General features: G+C 42.5%; 1 protein-coding gene across 2 annotated transcripts in view; it reads left to right on the forward strand.

Annotated features, from left to right (window-relative positions):
• The first annotated feature begins 599 nt into the window (after positions 1 to 599).
• pex7 (peroxisomal biogenesis factor 7) overlaps positions 600 to 19595 on the forward strand; it is a 44120-nt gene continuing 25124 nt past the window's right edge. Inside the window, exons 1-8 of one of the 2 annotated variants that reach the window (XM_030110538.1) lie at positions 600 to 749; positions 1711 to 1917; positions 2150 to 2207; positions 2385 to 2535; positions 3002 to 3079; positions 3166 to 3274; positions 17647 to 17753; positions 17876 to 17989. In XM_030110538.1, coding sequence (XP_029966398.1) covers positions 1812 to 1917; positions 2150 to 2207; positions 2385 to 2535; positions 3002 to 3079; positions 3166 to 3274; positions 17647 to 17753; positions 17876 to 17989 — 723 coding nt within the window. In that variant the 5' untranslated portion in view covers positions 600 to 749; positions 1711 to 1811. Of the gene's footprint in view, positions 750 to 1082; positions 1155 to 1710; positions 1918 to 2149; positions 2208 to 2384; positions 2536 to 3001; positions 3080 to 3165; positions 3275 to 17646; positions 17754 to 17875; positions 17990 to 19595 lie in introns of those variants that run through there. The other variant, XM_030110537.1, reaches the window with a different exon arrangement.

Here is a 19595-nt window from a genome sequence, read left to right on the forward strand (position 1 = left end):
TTGAAGTATCCCTTTAAGAATCATTCAATGATTAGAATTAAAGTGATTAGTAGATTATGTGGAATATGGTCATATACCCGTGAGGAGGGAAGTGAATGCTGTGAAGTGTAGAGTAAGAGGAAGATGCTCTATAATTTGGATGAAAGTTGACATTACATCAGTTCGAGGAAGGAAGATGCTCAATAATCTCAAATGTTAGCTGAAGAAACACAAATTTCCACAAAAGTTTGGACATTCTGTTAAAATGTCATTAAAGCCAGAACACTAAATGACAGCAAAACTCCTTTTTCATCTGAATATAATACAAAGACAAAATAAAAATATGGTTGAAAATTTCAACATATTTGAAGGATGTTTCATTTTTTTTTTTTTTTAATCAAAACTCTGGAAAAACAGATTTGTTAATCATTCATTGTACGGGACTGGATGTATTAGTCGAAACTTCTGTAAACCGGAGAGTTTCATGATTTCAAGATATTTCCTCTTTACACACAGTTAATAATGTTTCTGAGAAACGCCGCCATCTAGCGGCCAGTCTCCATGCTGCTGTCACATCCGGGTCACTGCGTCAGCTGATCACAACACGGAAGTCACATGAAACGAAAACAACGTGAGGAGACAGGAGACTTCTTCCGATAAAAAAATCCACTTTATGGCTTTATAAAAACTCTCTCTGCGTCTTTTGGGTTTCGGAAAGGTGCACTGCTCCCTGTGATCGTCGCATTTTGATCCAGCCCAGTGAAGTATTGGTAATTTTCCACCTTTAACATTTCTGTTCAGTACATTTATACGATTTGAATGGAGTTTTATGCATTTAGCGTCTATATTCTACGAGACGATTATATTAATCTGTTAAAAGTGTTAAAAGTGATTCCAGACAAATTCAGATTCAATGCAGTTCGTTTACATTGAGGCGAAGACCAGAGAGAGAGAAACATTTATCAAGTTAGGAGTAAAAAGGCAAACAGGAGAGAAATTAAGTGTGAAAATGGCTAAAAAGCCTTCAGATTTATTGAAGTTTTTGATGTCTTGTGCTTTTTTTTTTTTCACCTCCCACATATAGACCAGAAATTACAAGATAAAAACTATTAAAGACTGCAGCCATGAGTCCTGGTCCAGGTTATGAGTGAAGTGCAAAGTCCTGATGGAGTGGGGTCGGGGACAGTTACACTGTTTGTTTGGCCTTTATACACATTTTAGTTCAGAGGCCACATTATTAGTGGGCAAAGAGTAAAAAGTAACCTAACTGAACCTCTTTGCATAAAAATACAGTTTTTCCTACCACTGTGTGCGATTTAAATATGTTAGATTTTTGGTAGCGTGAACGACTAGAACAGGGGTGTAAAACACATTTAGTCTTGAGTGGTGCTGGACCGGTAAAATAAAGAGTTAGTAAGCTTTAATTTTAAACTTTTTAAAAGTTTTTGTTTGTTGTGATGTTGATGACAATTTCAGCTTAAAGTCAGTTTTAATAATGTTGCTTAATTGTGTTGCTTCTGCTAACATGAACAAATTTGTTAAAGGAAATCAGTGTTTTGTTTGAAATTAGTGCATTTTGCTTGGTTGTTTGGCGGCCCGAATTGGAGCTTCTTGTGGGCTTGTTTTCTGTCCACAGGCCTTATGTTTGACGCTCCTGATTTAAACCATTTCAAGATTTCATTGAAAAGACTGAACCAAGGTATATTTCATTTTGTTGTATGTTTCAAACAGAAGCACAGCCGTCCTGTGACCCTGCTGCTTCAGGTCTTCCCCGCGTTGAGAGGCTGACCGGCCGGGCTGCAGGCGCCGCCGCCGCCGCTGATCTGACCACCATGAAGGTATTTCGCAGTCCGGCCCGTCACGGTTATTCCGTGGAGGTTTCCCCGTTCCTCCCGAACAGACTGGCCTGCGCCGCCTCGCAGTACTACGGGATTACAGGTCAGTGCCGTGACGTTAGCCGGAAACAGTTTCCTTCCTCAGATGGAGGAGAGACGAGAAACCTGCAAAGCCACGGCGGCCCAGAAGGGTCAGCACGAGGCTCCACTTCAGTTCTGTCTTTTATTGGATTGTTCTCTCACAAGGAGCACAACAGCAAAATTCACAACAGGTGTTTGAACCGCCAGCGGATCGGTAAACCTCCTGGTTCAGGACTTCTGTTGTGTGTTGGTAGGCTGCGGCACGCTGCTGGTGCTCGATCAGACGGAGAGCGAAGTCCAGCTGGTGAGAAGGTAAACTGAGAAGCAGAGTATTCTGGATTGAACGTCTTGTTGGTGGACGTGTTGGTGGAGAGACCGGTGTAATCTAAGCATTATTCCCCTGTGTGTGTGTGTGTGTGTGTGTGTGTGTGTGTGTGTGTGTGTGTGTGTGTGTGTGTGTGTGTGTGTGTGTGTGTGTGTGTGTGTCAGCTGGCAGTGGGGCGACGGCCTGTTCGACGTGGCGTGGAGCGAAGTCAACGAGCATGTGTTGGCGGCCGGCGGCGGCGACGGCAGCCTGCAGCTGTGGGACACAGCCAATCAGGACGCGCCGCTCAGGGTGGCCAAGGAGCACACGCAGGAGGTGAAGTTGAATACATTTCTTTTGATTGATCTGAGTTGATGTTATTTTAAAGTTTGTTTGTCATTCACAAACATTTTTTTTTAATTTAAAAATCATGCTTTTAATTTGATTTCATTTGATTCATTCGTCTTGTTCATTAAATTAAATTAGTCATATTTTACATTTAGTTTTTAATCATTTTATTTTGCCGTCATTAGCTCTTTTTTTTATTCCTCTTATTCAAAATTTTTTTGAAAAATGTTCTGACTTTTTTAATTTAAATTTCATTTAATAAAAAAAAATCACCATTTTTTTAACCTGCCATTTTTTTTATTTTTTCTTCTTTTGTTCTCTGTTCTGTATTTGTTAAAAGAGCGAAACTTTATTTCTGTTGTATCTCTTGTGAATCTTAACGATCCTGCTCACTCACTGCTTCTCGCCGCCTCTTGTTTCCGTATCGTTTCCTCTCGGGCTGGTTCTCCTCCAGGTGTACGCGGTGGACTGGAGTCAGACCCGAGGAGAGAACCTCATCGTCTCTGGATCGTGGGATCGAACCGCCAAAGTGGTCAGCTCTCTCTCTGTGTCCGTTTTGACCCGTCGTGTCCCGTCCTTCACGCCTCACGGCGTCTGCTGGCTTCTCTCCGTCTCCAGTGGGACCCGACGCTCAGCCGGTCGCTGGCCACGCTCAGAGGTCATGAAGGAGTGGTCTACAGCACCATCTGGTCTCCACATATCCCAGGATGCTTTGCTTCTGTCTCAGGTGAGTCCTCACAAGCACCTCAGAGGAAGAAAAATGTGATTTAGTTTAGCTATGCATTAATTAATCTCACAAAGTGTTGTTATATTTGTGCCTTTTAATATAGTTTATTTTGAAATTATGACATAAAACATTACAAATAAGAACATTGCATCTATGTTTTTATTTATTTCCACCAAAAAAAAAGCCCCCAAACTTTTATCAGGAGTGAAAAATTCCTATATTAGATTGAAAACACTGACATGTGGCTGCTGAGCTGCAGGCTGCAGGCTTCTGGTGTACTGACGTGCTTCTGCCACAAGGGGGCGGTGTGGCAGTGTCACTGTGCTGCTTCGCTCTGTGGAAGTTACAGTATGAGTTGATGTTTAATTATTTGTAACATACATTCAAAGGAAAAAAGAAGAATAAGAAAAATACTTTCAAATGAAAAAAATAAACCCCAAAATTCCACCAGTTGAAGTTTTATAATGAAAAGGACTAGAATAAAGCAGAATTCAGAGTTTTTAAACGAGCCTCAGGTGATCATAAATAACTTTACTGTTGTTCGGGTTTGCTGCCGATGTCCGTCTAAAAAATGAATCTTTTGGACAGAAACAATTTTTTTTTTTTCTGAAAAGTTATTGAAATTTAATAATTAAATTGCCAATTTTTATATTTTCCTTCTGCAACGTGCTCGGTACTTTTTAATGAATCAATTTTGGGTTTTCAAAAATTCAGATGATTGCTGTACGTTAACTTGTCAGCAGCCCTAAATATTTCCACAAAACTGAAGTCCGAGGTTCAAACATGAAACAAAAACGAATGAAAAACAACGAAAACGGGCTGCATGGCATGGCTAAATCCAGGCTCTGCTCCCTGCTGAGAGACTTCAACATCATCTGCATAAGTGTTTGCATTGGTCATATAATTAGCTTCGGCATATTTGACTTCCTCTCCAGCAGATCTGAGCGCAGCAGCTCAAAGGAGGAAAACAAACCAGCCGCTCATCAATAGCTCCGTTGGGGATTTTAATTAAAAAAAAAAAAAAAATCAGATTGAAACAGTTTGAACCCAGAGGGAGCGCTCCAATCATCTCCTCCGCCCTTTTTTTTTTTCTTTTAAGTTTCCTAACTGTATCAGGGAGGGCGGAGCCGATCAGATTGGCTCTCCAGCATCAGCAGCAGCTGTCTTCGGTTTGCGGAGCGCGCTGCCAACAACTCACCTAATGACTTTAGGTTAATTGGTTTGTGAGAGCGAGCGGAAATCTCCGATCAGATTTTATAAGCCGGGAAGACGTTAAGCTCCTGTTGCCCGCCGGGGAGCTCCTGGTTCGGCCGCGTGAACCCTGTAGCAACCGGTAACGCCACGAACCTGCGCATTTAAATGAAAAAAAACCCAATAACCTGCCCAACAGTGGAGTAAAGTTGTAATAAAGTACCATAATTAAGACAGCGTCGCACCAAAATCAATCTTTTGTGTTAGTAGATATTTGGCTGCACTTGATACGTTCAAATTTAATGAATTTTTGAAAGTTGAAAAACTATATATATGACTTATTAATTGTGCTTCAGTATTATAACCACCCAACTTTTTCAATTTATGGCACATTCTGGTATTAAATCAAATATTTTATGACTTTATTGATTCCTTTAATTTGCACGTGACCATATTTGGTAACTTCCTGGTTTCTTCAGTCGTAATTAAAAAAAATACAAGCAGATACAGTCGCGGTGAATGATCAGGCGTCATTTCAAGTGAAACAACTTATTTCAGGAGAGTTTTGCATTTTGAAAACGACGTCTGTTCACACGGAAATGGCGGGAACGCTGAGAACGGTGCACGGTGGCACTGTTGGTTGTTTTTGTCATGAAGCCGCACATACACGCACACATAAAGAAGAAGACGCTCTAAACATAACAATGGTTTGTTTCGTGGAATTTGTAGAGTTCTGCGGTTGCGTGATGTTTTTCAAGTTTGGGCCTCTGAATTACATGAGCACCGTTGTTATGTGTTTAGATACAGCATGAAGCCGGTACATGTCTTTACACAAGAAAGGAACCTAAACTTACTTGGTGAAACTAAACTAAACGAAGCTTCAACTCCGACAACTCAAAACTTTTCATACAAACACAGATTTTTCCATGAAAAATCACAAGAATCACAAAGTTATTGACTGAATCATAACAAGAGATCCACTGTTTGGTCCAATCTCAGGTTTCTTCTGGGGGCAAATAACACGTGATTAATGAGACATTTATGGCGATTAGAGAATTTATGAGCCAGAAATAATGAGATCAACAGATTTTATTGCTCATAAGTTGTTCAGAGTTTAAATATTAATTTGCACAGGAGACATAAAAGCGTAAAGGCACTCGCATGTCGTCGTCCTGACAGTATGAATAAAGTTGGATTGAAAGTAGAGTCCCTGACCTACAGCGTTTCAGAGTCTCCATGCAGATCAGATCAGATCAGATCGGTCTGGCTCTGCTAAACCAGTTACTGGAGCGCCGGCCTCCATCATGAGGGCATTACCGTCCACGCCGAGCGTCGGCTCAGCTGAACGCCGTCAGCCCCACCTGAACGCCTCCACCTCCATCCCACACCCCCATCAACCCAGAGAGGCTTCAGTAGTTGTACTCACTCATTTACCAGGCTGCTTATTTGTTCATTTGCTGATCTATTGATTTATTTCCCAACAGACCTACTTACTTAATTTAATTATTAACTTACTGACTTATTTACCTGGTTGCTTCTTTGGTCACCCAGTTAGTTACTGAGATGGGTGATTACTTTCTTAATTGACCGGTTTGTTGGTGAGATGATGATTTTTACTTATCCACGTCTGCCAACTTTTTTGTTCGCTGTTGGTTCAAATCAGAGTAAAAATGGACGAAATACTTTCTTTTGAAATAGCAACATATCTGGCTTTCTTCATCCGCATTTCATTGTGTCATTTTTTAAATTTTTTTTTTTAAAATAAATTTACATTTTACTCACGATTCCTACTTGTTGCTTCTGGCTCCCAAACAAAACTTTTGATTTGTGTTCATTTATAACAGCTATTATTTTCAAAATCTTATTTTCTTGACAGCTCCATGAAAAAACACAATAACAGCAGGAGGAGAAATGCTCAGAAAAAGAAAAAAAAAAAAACAGGATGAAAGATGTTAAAGCGCTGAAGTGCTCCATGTTCTTTTATTGAAGTGCATTAATGAGACTGTGCATGAGCCACATGCTCGTTTTATCCTTGTTGTCACTGTGTTTTTCAGACAGACCACAAAGAAAAAAAAAACAGTCTGAGGTTCACGATTCACTCTTCTGTTGTGCAGTAAAAACTTCGAGCCTCCTAATCTGTGAGGCGCAGGACGAGCTGCAGCCTGAGGTTCAGGTCTGGAGCTGCTCCGCCTGACCGCCGCTGATTCAACACCCCCACAAATCAGCCCCTCGCTTTATCTGCCAGTCCATCTCCAGGTCCAGGTAGTTAGGCCGAGCACAGTTTGCCCTGTTTTATTTATCTGCTCTTCCCCCCCCCGGAGGCTCGCTCGGACTGAGTGGCGGATCAGAAGGGGAAAGGTTCACGTTTCAGCTTCTGTCTGTGGAGCGTAGAGGTGACGGGATGAATGGAGACGTGGAAAAAAGTCGTTTAACTTTGTTTGATGTTAATATTTCCAGTGCAACTCCCGACTAAATGACTTTACACAGCATCGAGATGACAATAGAGTAAAGTAGAATAGAACCGTTACAGGGAATGGCAGCTCAAATAAGACACAACACTCGTGATTAATTATATAGTGTTACCTTTAGATAAAATATTTTAATTCAACTAAAAAAGACACAACAACAAAAAATGCTGTGTATATATGTCTTTATAAAGCAGAAAAAAAATCAAAATGTTTAGTTTTTCTATCCAATATTTAGTGTTTTTTTGTCCCATCCTTTCAAAATTGTTCAACAATAACTAGAGTTCATGCAAGCAATGCAAGATTCTGTATTTTTTGACAGCGTCCCAACTTTTTTGGAACAGTGGTTGTTCAAATACTGGAGTTATAAGAGAGTTGGTTTTCAAACATCACAGTCTGTCAGGCTTCCCACGGACACAGCTGTTTATTACACACACACACACACACACACACACACACACACACACACACACACACACACACAGACACACACACGAACACACACAAGCCTCTGTTAATTATGTGTGTTTGTGTTTGTTCCCTGGTCGCAGGTAGAGTCTGGTTAAATAATTGATAGCAGCCATCCACCAGAGACAAAGGCCTAGTACACACACACTGATACACACACACACACACACACACACACACACACACACACACACACACACGCACACACACAGCTAACACCCGTCTGTTGCTGTCCACCTCAGTGGGAGTGGGTAGCGTGTTTTTCGTGGCCTCGGGGAAAGTTTTTTTGGCCTCGCCTGACCTGCCGCTGCTCCTCTGTCTCTGTTTCCAGTCACGACTGACAAACAGCAGCAGATTTCACCTTTTAGCAGCATAAAAACCAGAACGGTTAAAGTTTGCATCAAGTGGTGGAATAGTAAGTTATACTTTCTATTGTTTGACTTTCAAAAATCTCCTCACATAACATAATTATATACTGTTAATTAATGTATTATTACACATATTCCATACTTTCGCAGTGCTTGATTAGTCAATGAACCATTTCCCACCATAAATATGCCGTTTAAAAAGTGATTTCTTTGTTTTAAATTCAGAAATCGTCATTGGAACTTGGTACTTTTATGGTCATCGATTGGTCATCTGTCCATATGAATGTCCGTCTTCTCACCACTGTTACTGCTGATCGTGTATTGTTCTGTGCACGTGTGTGTGTCAGAGCGACTCAAAAGAGCAAATTCAGCTGTTCAGGTTTATAGAAATGTGAAGAAAGGGAATCAAAATGAATCAAGAGAATCGCTTTCTCAGAGGAATCCGCTTTCCGCCGAGCTCCCTGACCCTTCCTCTCTCAGTCGGAGGAGGCGAAAGGACACTCGCTCACTGACACACACACACACACACACACACACACAGGATTCCTCGGTCTGTGGGGGCGGAGTTGATAGAAGGGTCCCGTCTCGCCTGGCGGAGCGCCGCCGCCGGCTCGGTCCGGGCGGTAATGAGAAGACGAGCGGCGATCGATAGATCGAGACGGCAGGAGAGGAAAGCGTCCTGTGATAACCACACTTTCCTGAGTCAGTGAGGCGTAACGAGTCGCTACGGCACAGGCCGGTTCTCTTCAGGAGGTAAAATGACGCACGTTTTAGATTTGACAATTTTATTTTAAAGAAATGGGACACAATAGAGACCGAAGACAAAAACAGAGCCGTTTTTATATTTTAATGTTTTCTAATGATCAAGACATCAGTATAAAATAATATAGTCACCATAGTCATCATATAATCCAGTCAGTTGCGCAAGTTTCTAAAAAAATACCTCATTTTCCAGAGTGTAAGTTGCAATTTTTTGAGTTGTTGGGCTACAGTAGATAATTGATTAATCCCAGGATTAACTTATTTATGGTCATGTGACTTACATTATATAAAACGACGTTGGAACGTACCATTTATGACCACTAGATGTCACTGTGTGACAACAGAAAGCTGTTACTGTCCCACAGGACAACCAGTGTTACAGCTGTGTTTGACTGACGGAGCAAGAAAAATGTTCCTGAAAAGAAACATCTGCATAGCAGAATTTAAAGCAGAAATCAGAAACGGGATCAGAAAGAGTTCAGAGTGTGTAGAAACTCGTGAAGGACTGGAGAAAGGCAGGAAAACTGTCATTGGGTTTCGACGGTATCGGTACTGGTGAAAACAGAGAAACTCTGCAAGTCTCCTCATTTTTCATGTATAACAAAAAAAACATTTAACTGAAACTTCATGAATTGGAACGGAATTATAGAAGAACTCGGCAATAGCAGATTTTTCGTCTTCTACACGAAGATGAAACCCAAGCGTTTTCAAAAAGTTGCGTTTCCAGTGACTCCGAGCGCCGTTGTCGTGTAAACAGACCCCAGAACACAAATGAAGTTTTCCATCTTCCCCCACCGTCTCGACAGAACCTCCGATGTGTAACAACGATTCAATAAATGTCCGTGATGTTATCAGTAATAGAAGAACGGCCGAGCTGCAGGACTTTAACGGCCGTCTTCAGACGTCCGATAAGAGCCGGATCGTTAACGATCCGTCCCTCTCTGGGGTTAATGATCGCGTCCCTCTTAGTTTTGCCGCTCTCTCAGTCTCGGTCAGCACTTCTCGGGCTCACTGGGACACTAAAGAGGAAGTGAGTTATCATTAATGGTGTTTTCTGCCAGAGCCACTCGTCGTCTACGTATTTCTTTTTGCACATTTAGCAGGCGGTTAGTAGAAAAGACACGCAGGCGTGATGAGTGAATGCAGAGAAATTCTGTGAGGTTGAGTCTTAAATGTACAGTATTATTTGCTGACGTGTCAGGTGATCTCACTCTGACTTTATCAGGATAATTTGTGTATTTTTGTTGTGGCATTTTTTGATGTTGCTTTATGTATTTATTTTGCAGTCAGGTTGTAGTCTTTGTATTTCAGCTTTAGCACTCGTTCACGTTCATCTCTTTGCTTTGAGTTGACCCCTCTTGGCCACCGTACTTCAGGACTTGACAAAAATGTTAATCGAAAATCAGGTTTTGTTTTGAGCCAAACTCGTGCAGCCCTTTGTTAACATTTAAAGTGTATTATTCTTCGTCTGAATTTGTAGTTTTATTCTAAAAACAAAAAGAAAAAAAAACAACCAGCAGCACCAACTAGTGGCCCAACATGCTAATTACATTGTTTTCAGTGTTCCTCCTGTTTCCATGTCAGTGAACATGGTTTTCAAAATGTTGCTGTGTAAACACGAAACTCCAAAATGATGCATTTTCATTATAAAAGTCACTTAAACAGAGCCATGATTTTTTTTTTTCTATTTATTGGGTTTGAGTCTGAGGGCAACAAGACTTTTTCTTGGAAGAGTGAAAAAAAATAAAAATAAAGAGGACTGGAGAAATTGGGGTAAAAACACCAGACAGTCACACACTCTTGTGTCTGACGGACAAATTACAGGACGTACTGGTTCCACGTGTGTCAGAGGAGATAAAAGGAGGTGTTGTTCGGCGAGCAGTGATCGGACGATTCGTGAGGAACATTGGAGTTTCGTTTGTCCGTCACGAAATTGCTTTGTTCCCTCCTAATGTCGGCTGTTTTCACCGAGCTGCAGTGTGAAGCTGGAGAAGTTTCCCAGATATAAAGATGGGTAAACGGGACTGTTTCTTTGTATTTGTGTTGTTGACCTTTGTTTTTTTCATTGCCCTGCAGGATTTCTAGCTTTTGGTTCACAGCATGAACATTTGGTTCACACGCGGCTGAAATTTGGCAGAAAACGATCTCACGAGGTAAAAAAAAAAAAAAGAAACCTCATGATTAGTTTTTGGCTCCTTTGTGACCACAGAAGAAGTTTTCCTTTGATACACAAGCAAAAAAAAACAAAAAACAATTGTGCAACAACAAGAAAAACTCGGGGAAAATCCCAAATGTGTGATGATTTGAAGCCTCTTGAGTCTCGAACACCAGTTTCAGAAAATTACTTTTATTCACTCGTGATTCATCCTTGAAGGAGGTTTTCCATCAGAGCTCAATAAAAACCGTTTCCAATTTGAGCCATTTCATCAAATTTGAAGTGAAAAAAGAAACAAGTATATAGAAGATAAAGACTGAACAGAGCCGTAGACACGAGGCTGTGGATGAATGGAGTGGATTTGTAGCAGAGCTCTCACGCTGTCGAAGAAGTGACACACACTCGTCTCCCACTGACACCCGAGGTGGGAATCTCACATGGCGCCGAGCCAAACGGGGGGGGAAGAGGAGACACATGCGAGGACGCGAGGAAGAGAGGCAGCGAGGAGCGTGGGAACCCCCGATAAGCTTATCGGAATGAAACGCCATCTGCCCTCCTGCTTCCTCCCTCCCTATCTCCGGCTTTCTCACTTTCCCCGCGCTTCAAAGTCACAAGTGGCAGCCGCCTCCCGTGCTAACCGCTAAATGCCACCAGAGGGGAGGCCTCCGCGCAGAGATAAGCCGGCAATTTTCTACCGCAAGCTAACGCTAGCTTGTGCGGTTTCAGTTTCAGCTCGTGATCATCCATCCATCCATCTATCTTTAAGACTTTAAACGGCCCTGACACAATGACACGACTCCCGCCTGGCCTCAGAAATGATGAGGAGAACGCCTTCATCTCAAACCTCACGCGCGTCGAAGCTTTTAAATAAGAGGGGGAAAAAAATGCTAATTTTTAGCTACTTGTTGGTACGACTACTTATTAAGTGTCATAAAGCCTAATTTATAGTTCACCACACTCTCCGGCTCCCTGTTGGTGCGTGAAGTCTGAAACTCTTTAGCATGTAGCATCACTGGTGTGTGAGTCCTGAAACTCTTTAGCATGTAGCATGTAGCATCACTGGTGTGTGAGTCCTGAAACTCTTTAGCATGTAGCATGTAGCATGTAGCGACGCTGGTGTGTGAGCCCTGAAACTCATTAGCCAGTAGAATGTAGCATCACTAGTGTGTGAGCCTTGAAACTCTTTAACTTGTAGCATGTAGCATGTAGCGACACTGGTGTGTGAGCCCTTAAAGTGTTTAGCATGTAACATGTAATATCACTGGTTTGTGAGCCCTGAAACTCTTTAGCATGTAGCATGTAGCATCACTGGTGTGTAAGCCCTGAATCTCTTTAGCATGTAGCTAAGCAGGTTGGAGTTACTGAGCAGTTAAACTAATGAGCGATATCAAGCAAACTCTGCTGATTCAGTTTCTGTTGTTCGAGCTAGCTTTCTGCTTCTCTTGATGTTTTGGCGGAACGTCATTTCCAGTCTGTCTTTGTCATTAATATTCAAGAATCTCAAACTGCGGACATCGCTCGTACTCTCTTGTGTACCTGCGGACATACTGTATGATTTTACAAACACCCCCTGACAGCATAGCTTTGAGGCTAATGCTAGTTTGCTAGCTTTCATGGCAGCATCACAGATATCTCCGCCTGGGTCTCAGTGTTTTGTTGTGTTTGCTATTCTTCAGAAATTTGCAAAAACAAAAACTCCTCAGTGTTTTCTTTGAAATTTTAGAGGTCCAGATTGGAGACTCTTGCGGCCCGGTTTTGGCCCACAGACCTTATTTTTGACACCTCTACTTTGACCCATTCGGAGAATATAGAGCAGACCCCAGAAAACTGGCCTCGGAATGAAAGCCGCCGGGCGCCCCTCCGTCTTTTCGTCTGCGTGTAACGAGTGCTTGGCGGCGCGGCGGCCGTGCCAGCTGGCGCTGACGCAGGACGCTGATCCAGCCGCGTGTTTGCAGGCCTGCGATACTGCACCAGCGGCCGTGGCGTTACCGATAAGCCCCGGAGGTGGCTGATCTCGGCTCCGCCATCAGCCAGTAACAACAATCATGTAAATCTTTGTGTATGCAGCTCTCTGGCTTTCATAATTGTTCCCTTTTTTTTTTTTTTTTTTTTTTTTTTTGTTCCCCGGAGGATTTTCCAGCTGCAGTCACCCACTCGCACGCTGTGATCACATTCAGCCTCAGCGCGAGCAGCGTATAGAAAGCCACATGAATGTGTTCTTTAATGCAAATACGGGTGTATCGAGAGAAGAAGCCATTCCTCCCACATCAGCAGCAGGGACTAATGCGACCCTGGACTGTGAATGAAGAGGCTTTTAATGTGACGCAACTCGCTTTAGGTGTAAAACCAACTCTGTTTACAGGTTTTCCTGTGAACATGCATTTCATTTCATAAAAGTTTGCACAATCTGTATGGAATGATGTCCAGTAATGACAGAAAAGCTTAAAATTGCGTAGTTTTCATGTAGAGCCACTGTTTGGTGCTGTTGTTTGCTTTTCTAATGAAACCAGCGAAAGTGATTTTACTAAAAATAAAATAAATTATGCATTTTTAACTTAAGAGCAGTTATCATGTCGTTATTACGAGAAGTGTCTTTAAATCATTAGATGCTTAGAATTAACATTTAAATTCTTTCACTTGTTCAGGGTTGTTTTAAACGCTTTGTCGCCTGCAGTTCCTTCGTTGTTGGTGTCGCAGCCCGAGAGGCAAAGTAGACGACGACTGTACCGCTCGATTAATCAGCACTAATCAATATGAGGCAATCAGGAAAGTGTTTTTTCTCCCCAGAGCCTGTCAGAGTCGCTAATTACAATACTTATCGTGAGAAATGTCGGAGAGAGAGGAATTCTTTAGAAACATGAGACAAGTTTTGTGCTCATTTGTTTTGTTCATTTGTGTTTTTTTTTTCCTTTCTAAACCAACCAGCTTTTGTTGCCTCTATGCTCCTTCTGTTCCGTTATCAAAACTCAGAGACCCCGCAAACAAGATCCTTAAATGCAGTTGTTCAGTTTAACTGTGAATCTACGTTTATTCAACCTTTGTCTTCCTCTCCTGCTTCTGTTCATGGGATTTGGTGCGGATCTGCCGATGCAGCAAACATAGGCAGTTTGATCTTACGTATAGTGAGCTATATCGTTCTGTCCGGCGTCAGTGGGTGACAATCAATCAATCAATCAATCTTGTTTATTACAAAATTACAAATTTACAAATTGCAAAATGACAATGTCACATAGAGACATACAGTAATTTGAGAAACAATCATTTTGTAACTAGGGACACCGTTGGAAGCAGACTAGTGCTTATTGGCGGGGCCCTATAACATTAAGATCGGAGAATTTTGCATTAAACACAGAAAATCACATACAACCTACAGTTACCTAAGCTATTACCTACCCTACACTAATCCTACCTGCACATGGCAACAATACAACACACATCAATATATTATTGCATACAGAATACTCATGGGTTTCAGAGGACATAAATAAGCCGTCAGCTCATCGGGGTTCCATTATATTTTTGAAGGAGATTAAGTTTAAGTTTCTTTTTGAAAATGGGCAAAGACCTAGACATTTTAAGGTCTTCACTCAGCTCATTCCAAATCTGTGGACCCTTACATGTTACACTAAAACTAGTGCATTTCAACTTCCTATTTTTACCCTTTAACAGTGATTTACCCCTTGTGTTATAGTCATGAGAGGGGGTAGAAATAGGAATTAACTGACAGAGTTTAACATTGAGTCTATACACGACATTATACATGGTACAGGCATTGAGAAATAAGTTGCACTCAGTGAGTTTCAGAAGCTGATGTTTATAGAAGAGAGGGTCCGATGGACAGTTATACTTAGCCCAAGAAATGGCTCTTATAGCCTTCTTTTGTAGAACTTGCAATTTTAGGAAGTGACTTGGGTAAGTATTACACCATGTGATGTGTAACAGGCAGGCGCAAAAAGCCTGGAATCGAACCAGCGAGGCTCAATGAAGCTCAATCAACTCAATAAAAAGCTGGAAAATAAACACCCAAACCTTGGTTATGCTTTCCTTACATTCCCATTGACCAATTTGTTGGCGTTAGGTTGCAATGAAGTCATGTTTCAGACACTGTCCAAGGAGGAGGAGCTTGGATGTGTGTGTGTGTGTCCGCTTTGCGTTGCTCAGTGGCCGAATTTCAAAGTTGTCACAGATTGCCTGCGAGCCGGACCTGCTGATACAGCAGAGATACCAGGTGTAATAGAGCGAGACCCTTTTACAGAAGTCAACCTCTAATGCACTGCAGAGCACACACACACACACACACACACACACACACGCACGCACGCTCTTTGCTGCTGCTGCAAGAAAGCAGCAGTGCTGAGCTGCACGCCCGGCCGGCCGGACGAGGCTCCTCACACGTCTGAGGCTGTGTAAATGAGGAAGGGGGAGCGGGGGAGGGGGAGGGGGAGGGGGGGGGGGGGGCGCCGGAGGGGTTAAAACAGTTTTTCGTGAATCGATGGAGAGCGCAAGAGGAGGCCGGGCGCTGCGGGAGGCTGCGAGGGAGGGAAGGCTTCCATCCATCGCTGGGATTAAAGAGGAGGCGCAGCGAGTCGGGAGGGCGACTGAGAGAGACGAGAGGGGAGGAAGTACAAGAAGCGGAGGGATTAATGTGCTGGTCAGCCGGGAAGGAGAAGCTCCCTCGGTGTTGCTCTTTTAATCTCTTCCCCTGCAACAAGCAGTCGGAGGCCGATTATTCAAATTCGTGCAGACGACAAGTTCAGATTCACCCCCAAAAAAATGTGGGCCGGTTTGCTCGCCTCACAGGGGCTTCAGGTGGCGCTGGGTTTTCTTTCTTTTTTTTTCTTTTTTAAATGTACAACCAGCCACATAATCCTATTAAGTAAATTTATTGAGGTTTGCAGCTTCCAGATGGGAGCCCCGGCGCTTTATTTTGATCGGTGCCACTCGTTGGTCTGCTCACACAAACAGCATAATAACATTTAAATAAACCTCCCGGCTTTGCAGAGACAAAATGTAGCTTCTGCTTCCCGGAGGGAAAAAAGCAAGACTTTGTGCCAAAAAAGAAAAATCCCAGGAGAAGAATCCTAAGTGAGGAGGGAGTAAATCACAGCCTAATGTGTCAAAATTATTATTGTTTCACCTCTGATGTTTTTTTACTTTAGAGAAGCATTTTCCACATTGAAACCCCGTCTGCACCACATTTCCAAGTGAAAACGGAAAACTTCAGCTGCATTTCGGATTTCTGTTTAACTTTTGATACAGGAGGTAGATTGCATTTAAAATGATCTGTTGTTGCAACTCCTCATAATAAAATGCCCAAAGAAGAACACAGAATTAAACGTTTTTATCGCAGAAAAGCGTTGTGGCTCTCGCCTCAAAGATCACACACTGTGCCGAGACGCAGTCCGTCCAGAATTGAGTCCATTTGCTGGATATCCTCCACTGCCTCGGAATGGTGACATTTCCAGCCTCAGCGTTGTCTGTGGGGAAAAGAACGGAGTTTCCAGAGAGGAAAGGGACATTAAATAAAACCGGTGGTGATGTGGATAAAATCACTTTCTTTGTTTTCAGGCCCTTTGTGCCGAACATTGTCGGCCGTCACATCTTATTGTTGAGAGAAAATGTCTGAAATGACCTCAAGCACTCGTATTACAGTCTCGGAATTTACCGTTGGAGATCTTAAGAGCTCTTTCTGACTTTTATTTTTTGTGCAGGCAGGGTTTTGGAGCGGGAGTCTTCTGGTGACGCTGCTCTCAGAGGTCCCTCCGCAGTGCCCTCCATTTCCACTGAACTTTCTTTATGACTCCGATATGGAGGAAAATTAGCATAAGAGCAGGTGGATGAGTAAGTTCTCTGGCAGCCGCTTTGCTGCGGGCTGATGCGAGGCGTGCAGGGAGGGACCCTGGGGTTTGAGGAGGATGAAGAGGAGGAGGAGGAGGAGCGTGAAGGTTCAGACCGTCGAGTGTCGCAGTGTGTTGGCAGACCCTCACACCTCTGCCCAGAAACACACTCACACGCATATATTTCTGCCTCCAACACTTTCAAGATGACGTCTAATTCCAGACCTGATGGTTCTTGGCTGAAGCTTGTTCCTTGTCACACTTGGGAAAATTCAATATTAAGCTCCATTACTCTAAGCATACACTAACTTTCAGTCTGTTTTATCATCCCCCTGATGTTTCAATCGAAAACTCATCGTGTTTGTCTCAGAAAAGTTTTGTGCTTGAAAAGGATGTTCGTTTACAAGGATATGTTTGTTTTTTATTATCTGAGCTCTTAAACCAGATCAGAATCCCTCAAACTTTTCTTCCATTCTCTTCTCCTTCGTCCTCAAGTTCTCAGAAAATCAGACGACAAACTTTACTTTGGGTTGATGCTATTATGAGAAGTCAAAAGATGTGACTTTCTAACGGGACACACAAGCAGCCGCCTTCCCCTCAATTAACCTCTTCTCTCCTGTCCCGCCCTCTCTTTGCCTTCACATATATATTCCTTCCTCTATGTTTTCGGTCATTTTCCTCCTCTTCCCTTCCTCTCTTTCTCCCTTGTTCTTTCTCCTGGAAGCTTCTTCATCAACATCTGAAATCTTCATTTCCATTCAGGTCTCTAGCTGCTCAGAATTGATCGGGTTTATAATCAACATTTACTGGATAATACTTATTTAATGCCAAACGATATGACAAGGCTGTGCATTGTTGGAAAAACCACCTCCACACACACCAGGTGTGTGAGCCCCGAAACTCTTTAGAAATTTAGAAATAAACTGGAAGTTCCTCTGCAGCCTCTGTGTAAAACACTGTTGATGTCCCGCGTTCGATCCGGCGCACGGCGGGCCCGGACAGGATCGATGGTGGAAGAGGGAACCTGTGCGGGTCGATGCTCCGTTAATCAAACAGCCTGGGCCCGCTGTGGAAGCGCCAGACGGCGGGGCACGCTGGGTAAACGGTTCTGTCTCGCTGCTCGCAGGTGACGGGACGCTCAGGGTTTGGGACGTGAAGGCCGCCGCGTGCCGATTGGCCATCCCGGCGCACAAGACCGAGATCCTCAGCTGTGACTGGTGCAAATATGACAAGGTACGCACGCAACTTTAGTTTGGTTTTTCAGTCCTAAAATGAAAATATTTAAACTACATTTTGTATCGGTATCAGATTCTCGCCTGAATTCAGAACTGAAAGGAGTGTCTTGTTGTCTGCAGAACATCGTGGCCACCGGCTCGGTGGACTGCAGCGTCTGTGTGTGGGACCTGAGGAACGTCCGGCAGCCTGTCAGTCAACTGCTGGGACACACATACGCCATCCGAAGAGTCAAAGTACGCACACACACACACACACTTCACTTTGAAAAAAAAATATAGTGTTCATGAAGTTTACATTTCAATTTAAGAAGGAAGGAAAAACAAGTCCCTCATCAGCCAGCACTGGTGATAGTAGAAAGAAACAACTCTCCATGTGACAGTCACCTTATTAACAACCAAACCTGTCTGTCCATATGAATGTCCGTGTCTTCCCGTTGTCTGTGTGGTTTCATTACAAAAAAAAAACAACCAACAGCACCAACTTGCAGTCCAACATGCTAAATACAACATTTGCAGTGTTTCCTGCCCTGATCTCAGATTTGCCAAAAAACACAACACGCAGAACACACCATTATTATGAACACAGTCATATCTCGGGTTTCTTTGACGCGCTCATGACTGAGAGCAGGTAAGCTCTCAGGTAAGCTCAGGTAAGCCTTTGTGATTTCTGGTGTTTTCCCCAAGTGGAGCTCCAGAGTCCAGACTGAGAACTGTCACAGACAGAAGTGCAGTGTGACACACACAGTCCCAACACAACGGTGTGAGACCTGACAGCATCAGAAGCCCTGCGTAAATGGAGCTAATGATACCACGCACACACGCACACACACACACACACACACACACACACACACACACACACACACACACGCACACTGTATCGTGTATTGTGTGTGAGAACAGACAGATGCAGAGGAGTCCCCAAATCCTCATCCAGCCACGTTGCACAGATTAGTCGCCACACACGTCACTTCACGTACACACAGACGTCACCACACACACACACACACACACACACACACACACACACACACACACACACACACACACACACACACACACACACACACACACACACACACACACACACACACACACACTTTATTCTCATTCACACTCATGTTTGCATGACTTTAAACTGGCTTACAATAATTTGCTGCAAACTTAGCGTAAAATCTAAAAGAGTCATCTTTCTAAATTTTAAAACATTTAGATTAGGGATTAAGTTTTGTAATCCTGTGAAACACTTAAGAAATATCTAAAACGAATTTAACATATTTAAAATATTTGATTTACTATTTAATTTAAGGTCTAAATACATAAATATTTAAAGCTTAAATATGTTTTATTAGCTTACATTTGTGTTATTGGATCAATTCTCCTCTGAATTTAAGATCAAAATACATTAAATTACCTCAAAATATCTAAAACTGCTCCTGTTTGGGTTTGTGATGAAATTTTCCAACAAATTTAGGTTGAAACTATATTTGATTCGCATGTTATTATGAGGTTAAAGTACCATCAAAATGTTGAAAATGGCTTCAAAGTGTTAAATACTTGATTTGCTAATTAATAATAAGTCAAAATAGATGAAGCGGAAACCTGAAATTTGTGTTATAGAATCAATTCTCTTCTGAACTGAAGGTCAAAGTACATTACAATACCTAAAAATATCTACAAAGGGTTCATTTTGTGTGATGGTTTAGTTTTTCTTCTGAGATAAGATTGAAAATAATGATATTTCTTACTGCGCTTTTGATTTCAAGATCACAATGCATTAAATATTTAAGGTGAAAATACATTTTTTTCAACCTTAGAAATGTTTAAAACACTCCAGTTT

This window comes from Salarias fasciatus, chromosome 15 (genome assembly GCF_902148845.1).
Source record: "Salarias fasciatus chromosome 15, fSalaFa1.1, whole genome shotgun sequence".
Classification (NCBI taxonomy): Eukaryota; Metazoa; Chordata; class Actinopteri; order Blenniiformes; family Blenniidae; genus Salarias; species Salarias fasciatus.